This window comes from Triticum dicoccoides, chromosome 5A, assembly GCF_002162155.2.
Source record: "Triticum dicoccoides isolate Atlit2015 ecotype Zavitan chromosome 5A, WEW_v2.0, whole genome shotgun sequence".
In the NCBI taxonomy this organism is placed as follows: domain Eukaryota; kingdom Viridiplantae; phylum Streptophyta; class Magnoliopsida; order Poales; family Poaceae; genus Triticum; species Triticum dicoccoides.
Window position 1 is genome coordinate 649,441,435 of NC_041388.1, and position 9,546 is coordinate 649,450,980.

General features: G+C 49.6%; 2 protein-coding genes across 2 annotated transcripts; both read right to left on the reverse strand.

Moving 5' to 3' along the window:
- Positions 1 to 3,724: 3,724 nt before the first annotated feature.
- Positions 3,725 to 4,232, reverse strand: LOC119298273 (the record flags this gene model as incomplete). The annotated part of the gene is made up of 2 exons (XM_037575738.1): positions 4,083 to 4,232; positions 3,725 to 3,990 (listed from the first exon to the last, which is right to left on the reverse strand). Coding segments are annotated over exons 1-2 (351 nt in total), but the record flags the coding sequence as incomplete, so codon positions are not given.
- Positions 4,233 to 4,545: 313 nt separating this feature from the next.
- Positions 4,546 to 9,090, reverse strand: LOC119303743 (INO80 complex subunit B-like). Its single transcript, XM_037580881.1, has 7 exons — positions 8,924 to 9,090; positions 7,903 to 8,491; positions 5,920 to 6,499; positions 5,718 to 5,818; positions 5,557 to 5,637; positions 5,333 to 5,460; positions 4,546 to 5,205 (listed from the first exon to the last, which is right to left on the reverse strand). The coding sequence occupies exons 2-7, from the start codon at positions 8,455 to 8,457 to the stop codon at positions 5,064 to 5,066; spliced, it is 1,587 nt and encodes a 528-aa protein (XP_037436778.1). The 5' UTR covers positions 8,458 to 8,491; positions 8,924 to 9,090; the 3' UTR covers positions 4,546 to 5,063.
- Positions 9,091 to 9,546: the final 456 nt, after the last annotated feature.

The following is a 9,546-nucleotide window of genomic DNA, read 5'->3' on the forward strand; positions in this document are numbered from 1 at the left end:
TTTCCGATGTCCAAACATAGGCTTCAAATATATCGATCTTTATGTCTTGACCATTTCGAGACTCCTCGTCATGCCCGTGATCATATCCGGGACTCCGAACAACCTTCGGCTCATCAAAACACATAAACTCAATACCGATCGTCACCAAACGTTAAGCGTGCGGACCCTACGGGTACGAGAACTATGTAGACATGACCGAGACATGTCTCTGGTCAATAACCAATAGCAGAACCTGGATGTTTATATTGGCTCCCATATATTCTACGAAGATCTTTATCGGTCAAACCGCATAATGATATACGTTGTTCCCTTTGTCATCGGTATGTTACTTGCCCGAGTTCGACCGTCGGTATCTCAATACCTAGTTCAATCTCGTTACCGGCAAGTCTCTTTACTCGTTCCGTAATGCTACATCCCGTAACTAACTCATTACCTACATTGCTTGCAAGGCTTATCTTGATGTGCATTATCGAGAGGGCCCAGAGATACCTCTCCGACAATCGGAGTGACAAATCCTAATCTTGATCTATGCCAACTCAACAAACACCATCGGAGACACCTGTAGAGCACCTTTATAATCACCCAGTTACGTTGTGACGTTTAGTAGCACACAAAGTGTTCCTCCGATATTCGGGAGTTGCATGATCTTATAGTCATAGGAACATGTATAAGTTATGAAGAAAGCAATAGCAACAAACTAAACGATCATCGTGCTAAGCTAACGGATAGGTCAAGTCAATCACATCATTCTCTAATGATGTGATCCCGTTAATCAAATGACAACTCATGTCTATGGTCAGGAAACATAAACATCATTGATTCAACGAGCTAGTCAAATAGAGGCAAACTAGTGACATTTTGTTTGTCTATGTATTCACACATGTACTAAGTTTCCGGTTAATACAATTCTAGCATGAATAATAAACATTTATCATGATACTCCCTCCGTTTCTTTTTAGTCTGCATATAAGGTTTGGTCAAAGTCAAGCTTTGTAAAGTTTGACTAACTTTATATTAAAAATGTAAACATTGACAATATGAAATCAATATTATCAGATGCACCACAAAATGTATTTTCATACTATATAGTTTTAATATTATAGACGTTCATATTTTTTAATATAAATTTGGTCAAACTTTGTGTAGTTTGACTTTGATCAAATCTTATATGCGGAGTAAAAAGAAATGGAGGAAGTATAAGGAAATATAAATAAGAACTTTATTATTGCCTCTAGGGCATATTTCCTTCACATAGTTTAGCCAAAAAAAAATTCTCTAGAGGTCCGGGTCGCCACGTTTGGTTTGGCGTCCCCCACGACCCAAGACGTGTCCCACTTCATATGGATTTTGATGAATAAATCAGGTTTTTACCCCTAATAAAAGATCTTTCGACACAAAGCTGGAATTTATCCTTACGTTGGAAAAAATAATTATTCCGACTCGAACCGAGTGTGACAATCGTAGATATATGCTTGAGCACGGAGAAGGTTCCCCTCATCGCTGCGCACTGGACAGCACAAATGTATCGCACAAATAAACTGATTTTTATTTGGGAGAAAACTTTCAATAAATAAAACTGATCTTTTTATTTGATTAAGCGGAGACGTATATATAAAGTAATACCAGTGTTTATTTATTCAAATGGTATGGCTAGATCTCAGTCGACTAAGATTTAACCAAGTTTCAGTCAAGTGACATAACATTAAAAGAGAAAAAATAAACTAAAAAGATAGTTTTACATGGATTTCAGTATAAAATCTCATAGATATAGCATCAACGAGACTTAGCAAGACTGTTTATTTAAAGCAGCATCAACTATATTGTCGCTGAGCGTGGCTCTGCTCATCTCATCAGCATTTACGTAAAAACCTCACGTAACTGTACATGGGTCTAGGATTGCTCCTTTTTATTTTATGTTTTGGGCGCAACATCGATCTCACTGTCCGAAGGAGCTGGAGGGATCAGTTCTTTTTGCACGGCGGCGGGCAAGGCGTGTCTAAGGGCATCTCCAGCCGTTGGCCCTCCAGGAGGAGTAAAAAATCACTCCCTGGGAACGCACCGGCGCTAAACCGCGCACTGGGGACGTGATGCTCCCAGTCGCGGCTCCCCACGGGATTTTAAAAAAGTCAAATACGGCGCAAACACGACTCAAATTTAACACAAACATCGGCGAGTTCGTTCAAATTTAAACATACTTTAAAAAAAAGGGCAAAACTACCGCGGGCTACCCCCGCCGTCTCCCTCACCGCCCGCCTCGCCGCCCGCCCACGCGGTTCTACATGCCGAGGAGGCGGTAGAACCGCGTGTAGTCACCGTCGTCGTTGTCGTCATCGCCCCCGCCGACGCCTTCGCCGTCCCTGCTGCATCCCTCCCCCGGTTGGCGCGGTGGGTTGGACGGTCCGGGGCGTCGTCGTCGTCGTCGCTGAGGACCACGACGCCGTGCTCGTCCTCGCGCCCACGCTTGCGGACGGCGATCTCCTCCAGGGCCCGGCGCTGCCGGACCATCTCGTCGCGGAGGTAGTCGTCCCGCGCCCACCGCAGGGCGTCCTCGTTGGAGAAGCCACGCCGGGCTATCTCCTCGTACTCCACGGGAAGGCCGGGCTCCGGCTTGGGCTCCGGCTTGGGCTCGACGAGGACGAAGCGGCCGGTGGGGGAGGCGTTGTCGCCGATGCGGATGCCGGAGCTGCGGGTGCGCGCGCTGACAGGCGCGCCCTGGGGCTCCGGCTTGACGGGGCGGAGGTGGAGGCAGGGGGAGCCGCCGGACGAGGAGGAGGACCCCCGGGTCTCCATGCGCCTCGGGGTCCAGGAGCTTCCCCGGCGGCGTGTGAAGGACGGGGGAGCGGGGTACTCGAGGCGCGGCGTGTTGCCGTCCTCGATGTACTCGAGGACGGCCTCCAACATGCGCCCGGGCACGCCCCACCACCGACGCCGGCCGACGGCATTGAGCCTGCCGGAGGGCTCGACGCCGTTGGTGGCCTCGAGCTGCTCGGCGTGACGGCGGCGGAAGTAGGGCTCCCAGAGCGCGCTGTCGGGGACGTACCGTGGCCCCTCCCTCGCCGCACGTGGCAGGGACGAGCGGATGCGTGCGATCTCCGCACGCCGCACCGCGCCGGTGGGTATCGGGGGCACCGGCACGTCGCCGGCGCTGATCCTCCACGCCCCGGGTACCCGCATGTCCGGCGGGACCGGGTACTCGGCTTCGAAAAGGAGGCGAGCCTCGCTTTCGTGAAGATGGCGGCGGCCAAAGCCGTTCGCCGCCGCGCCGTCACCTGGAAAGCGCTCGGCCATGGGTGCTGGAGACGGCGAGAGAGAAGAGAGGGAGGAACGACGACGACGAGAGAGGCGAGGGAGGAACGACGATGGCGAGAGAGTACGAGTCGCCGAGTGCTCTAAGGCGCGTCTTATATAGGCCGAGGCGCCGCCCGTGCGCGAGCCGCCGTGAGTACGCGTGGCGGGCGAGGGAGGGCGAGGGACGCGCGTCATCCGGTCTTCACTGCGCCGCCCGTGAGGCATCAATGGCGCAGGCTGACCGGCGCGGCAGCGCGACAGCTTTGGCATTGATTCGCCGCGGGAAACGAGGCGATGAGGACGACGAAGGACCGAGAAGAGGGTAGAGTCGCTAACGCGGCGGGCCCGCGGCTGTTTCACGCCAAAACAGTTCGCCCAGGCGCCCCCCAGCGCGCCGTGTTCGGCCTGAGTCCGCCGGCGCTGTTTTCGGCCCAAGCCGGCGAAAATCGGACTGCTGAGGGCGCGACTGGGCCGATTTTTCGACGTCGGCGCAAAAAAAACGTCTGGAAAGGCTTTTTTGGGGGCGCGGCTGGAGATGCCCTAAGTGGGCGGCGCGTGCATCTCCGCACCGGAACGTCTTCACGGGGGTCGTCTGCACCACGTGGCAGTTCGCGCAGCCGTTGCGGCACTTGGGGCCGACGTCGTCGCAGAACATGCCCCCCGACCAGGTGCTGCAGTTGTCGCAGCACTTGGGGAAATCGACTGCACAGGCAGCAGATATAGAATCAGACGTTGTTCCGCGCGAGACAGATACGTAAATTGGGACGGACGGTAAGCATCAGCAGCGAACGTACCGTCGACGGCCTGTGAGTGTGAGAGGATTCCCATGACCGTCATGGTGTGGAGGATTAGGATCGCCACCAGCGTGCTGCTCTTCATCCTTGGTTGGTCCTAAACTTGCTCTTCCCACTCCTGTCGATCTGCTCGTGGGATGATGGTTTTGTGCTGTGCTTGTGTCTGGCCAAAGCTACAAGCAACTCTCTCTATATATGGCTTGCCAATTTTCTGCGTCATCTGTATACCAAAATTGTTGTCCTGGTGGTGGTGGGTGGATAGGTGCTTGGGATAGGCTTTGTTTGACTCCTGGCTTAGCTTGGTCTTGGGTCCTTTCCCTGTCTTGGACCTGTTAGGCATACACCTCCAATTCGATCTCCATCTTCCACGCCCAGTCCATGCACCTATTTTCTGCTCTCATAATTATTATTGGCCATCTTCGGATTCTCATACCGAATTCGAAATTTCAATAGAGTAAAAGTCCAAGTTAACACGCAGCATTTGGCCATCATCCTTACCAGGCCCCAGCACAATTCATCTAGAAAAGAAGACTACGGCACAATCTGCCAAGCAGAGGATGCAGGTCTACCTCCATTCCTGCATAAGTCTACAGAAACGGGCCCTAAGACAGCTGCGCCCAGAGACCAAATTCACAACGCATTGTACAACTCATCCCATCATGGCCAACAACGCACTAGCGTCAAGCCGGACCATTACTGTACACAATTCATGGCTAATCCTCCACTTGTCACATACTAGCACATAAACCAGACTCTTTTGCACGGCACTGCTACATACATACATACATCCACGAGGACCAACAAAGGAAATCAGCAGCAGGCACCTCAACATCATCTGTCATCGGTTGGTTTTCAATCCTCAGACTAGCAAAGGCAACGCAAAAACGGCAAAACAGGCAGGGCATTGGGTGAGATGCACTTCTCCAGCTCCTCCATGTCCGCCAGCGGTTGCGCGTTACTTGCACCATCAACTCTGTAGCATCAGCACGCCATCGTCCCACCACCTCCCTGGACGGCCTTGTAGCACTCCAGGCTGCAGAGGGGAAGCTTCGTCTTGGAGTCACGGTACTTGTAAGGGTTGGGGCATGAGGGGCCTGCGCACTTCTCTCTTGGAGGTGGGTAACTGGAGAAATGAAAGCCAAGCCAGGGGTGTTGAATGTAAGCACACGTTACCACAATGAGAATCAAAATGAACTAGTCACTCGCAAATGATGCATGTAAAATAGCCAGAAGTAGGCATTGTATTTAACCTGACAGGTTTAGAGTTAAATATGCTAGGAAGGCCCATGGTATCAGGGAATGTAACAATTGTTCCTTCTGGTCGCATTACGCACTGGATGCAGCTTCTTTTATATTCCTCGAATTTTGCTTGCTTTTCCTGCGTGGCAGGAATGAGAAAAAAAATTAATGCAATTGCCATTATAGCTAGCAAGGGAAGAAAGGACAGCTACTATACAACTCTGATGTATTGTACCTTGTCTTCACGTTCTTTCTGCTTCCTCTCTTCCTTCTTCTTCTCTGTGTCAATCCCCAATATTTTCCTCATTGCTTCAGCCTGTACAGTAGGGACCATTAAAATTGGGTCACCCAACATAAAAAAAGAAAGGAAGCAATGAGCCAGAAGAAAAACAAAACCTGTTGCTCTCTCTCTGCCTTCTCTACTTGCATCTTACGCCTCTGAGCCACTTCTGCTTTCTTGGCTTGTATCTCCACATCTGAAAGCTTATCCTTTTGCCCTGCAGCGTTAAATACCAAGACCATTTAGCATTTTCTTCTGAGATACAGCACATTAGTTATCAATAAATATACTCGTATTAACATATTCTAGGAACTGTACTTCTAGATGATGGAGCAGCTGGTAACCCGTCGGGAAATTCAATCATGCTTTCACCATGGCCACCCCTGCCTTGGAGGGCTCGCTGCCTTGTTGTTAGGCCAGGAGCTTCAATCTTTACACCCAAAGGTGAATCAGCTTCAATTAATCTATCAGACTCATCCAACCCAAATTCCTCCTCTACAATAAAATCACTGGTATCCTCCAGTTTCACCTTCTTCCTAACATCTCTGCTAAATTGTGACATAGTGAAGTCGTTGTCCACTTCATAAGGAGTGCTCTTATTTTTAGAAACCTTGGATAGCTTCTTTTTCCTGAGACCATCCTCACCATAACCATAAGCTAGAGGCTGGTCAGTAGCCATGGGCTGTTCTGGTGCCGCTTTAGCCGCTTTAAGTTTCTCAAGATAACGTAATTCATCATCTTCATCATCAGAATCAAGAGTTCGCTTCTTAGGGACCCTTTTGCTTTTGCGAACCAGGTCAGAAGATGGTGAAATGTCATGCTTATCTCCACGTTTTCCATCAACTTGATTACCATGACTATCCTTTCTTGTGCTGTGATGTTTCTGCTCACCAGAATCCTATAAAAAGAAGGGACCCACTTAGAGCACAACAAAAAAATGAAAACAGGCAGTTTGCAAAGCTATCAACATAAATTAAATATAGTACTTCATATTTACCATTTCAGTCAAGATACCTAAGAGAAACCAAAACAGGGCAATTTGCGAAGGCATATACAGGATAAACCATAACATGGGATTTTGCAAAGGCATGGATAAGGCAAACCATAACAGGGCATTTTGCAAAGGCATAGAAAAGACAAGGCAAACCATAACAGGGAATTTTGCAAAGGCATAAATAAGATAAGGCAAACCATAACAGGGAATTTTGCAAAGGCATAGAAGAGAGTTGAATCAACAGCAAAACAACATTGACTCATTGGCATATAAGATTACTTCACTACAACAAATACTACCATTCCGACAACCGACAAAAGTGTAGTCGTTATAAATTAAATATAGTACAGATAAGAAATGAAAACGGGCAGTTTTCAAAGCTATCAACATAAATTTAATAATAGCACCTGATATTTACCATTTCAGTCAATCAGATACCTAAGAGAAAACATAACAGGGCATTTTGCAAAGGCATATACAGGATAAACCATAACACGGGACTTTGCAAAGGCATGGTAAGGCAAACCATAACAGGGCATTTTGCAAAGGCATATATAGGATAAACCATAACACAGCATTTTGCAAAGGCATGGATAAGGCAAACCATAACAGGGCATTTTGCAAAGGCATAGATAAGATAAGGCAAACCATAACAGGGCATTTTGCAAAGGCATAGATAAGATAAGGCAAACCAAAACAGGGAATTTTGCAAAGGCATAGACAAGAGAGTTGAACCAACAGCAAAACAACATTAACTCGTTGGCATATAAGATTACTTCACTACAACAATACTAACATTCCGACAACCGACAGAGTAGTCGTTATAAATTAAATATAGTACCGACAAAAAATGAAAATGGGCAGTTTTCAAAGCTATCAACATAAATTAAATAGTAGCACCTCATATTTGCCATTTCAGTCAATCAGTACCGAAGTGAAACTATAACAGGGCATTTTGCAAAGGCATAGACAAGAGAGTTGAACCGAAAGAAAAACGACATTGACTGATACGCATATAAGATTACGTCACTAGAGTAAATACTACCATTCCGACAAGCGACAAAAGAATAATCGTTGCTACAGCTGTATCAGTCTTGTTTTCACATCAGCGATAATTGGATGGGGTTGAGTTATTTCATATGAGCTCTAAAATAAGTACATTGTACTACTATGAAATGACAAGTAAAAGCATCTCTCACCAATTACCTACAGACAATACTTAGTTCTACTTGAAAAAATTAAGCAAGTTTCTATATGATAGCATATTCCGTTTGCGCAGGTTTCTCCGTCAAGTAGAAACAACAAACCTTCTGCTTTTGGCGATGGAAAGAGACATCCGATGTGCCAGGCATGCCAACGTCAACAGGCTCTTGTTTCGGTATGATTCGGTTAAGTCCGCTAACCTTGAGCTTAACTTTTCTCACCCTATTTTCCACTGGCACAGGGGTGTCCCTTGAGGACAACTGCGAGGCATCAGTCGATCCAGGGTTTCTTGAGGAGGCCAGTGCAAGAACACCATGAGTAATATGCTTGGCATCATTGGGCTTGCTGCTCCGATTGTGGCCAATATCAATATCCCCTGCAGATCCCTCCTCTTTCTTTATCTTCTTGGACAGGGCATTCCTATGGTGGGTGGAGCCCCTACCTTCAGGCCCGTTGAGGTACAGCTCCTTGCGCCGGTGCCCGCTGGCCTCGGCAGCTGCCTCATCTTCCGGGGAAATGCTCCGCGACGGCGCGCACGATATGTCCTTGTACTCGGAAGCGAGCTGCTCCTTGGGCCTCGGCCTCCTGGACGCGACGCTCCTGGGCCTCTTCATCACCGCTTCTGAGGCGTTCAGCGCAGAGTTCCCGAGCCCATCCATCGCGGAACGCGCCTATCTCCGGACCAAGGCCGCGCTGTACTTGCGTGCATTGAAATGAAACCACATCACAATCATGGCACCATATAAACAGTAATTGCAGATAGATACATCAATCAACCGAATCAACAGATACATCAATCAACCGAGCAAGCAGGCGACCAGGAACTGTGAGAGCCCCATCCCCGAACCCCGGCAAACAGGGTAGCACAGCAAGAGCATATGCGTACACCGAGAGAAGCAGCGGCGATAGCAGGTTGGGACCTCGAATCCCCGCCCAGAGCGAACACGGGACCGCCCACGGGCGCGCCGGCGAGCAACTCGGACGGATTCGGAACCAGCGCGTGCACCCCAAAACCCCCCGAAAACCCCTCGGTGCGAGCAAGCGCGCGGCGGGCGCGGAGGAAACCAAATGGACCGAAATCGGCGGCGGCAGCGGGCAGGAACCCTGGGTAGAGCGTGTCGTTACCTTGGAGGGGAGCGGCCGCCGGCGCGGCGAAGATTGGTGCGGCGGCGAGGGGGTGGGGGGCTAGGGTTAGGGTTTGCGGCGAGAGACGAGGGTGGGGGGAGTATTTGGGCTGGGCCCGTGAGGAGTGAGGATGGATGATGTGCCGAGGGTGGGGAGGGGAGTGGAGGGGGGATGATGCGGGGCGGGGCGGGGGGAGGAGAAGGGTGGAGGCGTGGGGCTCGTTGGTGGGCGACGCGTAATTTCTCTTTCTCCCATCTCATCTCTCTTCTCTTCTAGCGGAACGGGGGAGTGGCTTTGCCAGCGTTCCGCTCCGGCCTCGTCTCCCTCCTCCGCCTGCCGCTTCAGTTCACGGCGCCCGTGCTCCTGCTCCCCCTCTCAATGGACTTCTTGCATTTACGCCCTCGGATTATCTCTCAATGGGGTTCGTTTGGCTCGTTGGACCAGTTCTTTCTTGCCACACTAGCCACTCAATCTTGTCGCCGAATCGGTTACATATACTCATGGTGTCGCTATAGCTGTTGATGCAGTGCGCGTAGATCATGCGCTTCTAGCGATGAAGAAAACTTATTCAACTGCATTAACGATAACATTGAGGAACCTTTGTGTTCCCTCCTCGTACTTTC

Coding starts and splice junctions, on each gene's coding strand:
- LOC119303743 (XM_037580881.1), bottom strand. CDS start 8,457: ATGGATGGGCTCGGGAACTCTGCGCTGAACGCCTCAGAAGCGGTGATG. Junction 6,500..7,902: donor TCCATCGCCAAAAGCAGAAG/GTTTGTTGTTTC, acceptor TTCTTTTTATAG/GATTCTGGTGAGCAGAAACA. Junction 5,638..5,717: donor AGGCAGAGAGAGAGCAACAG/GTTTTGTTTTTC, acceptor CCTACTGTACAG/GCTGAAGCAATGAGGAAAAT.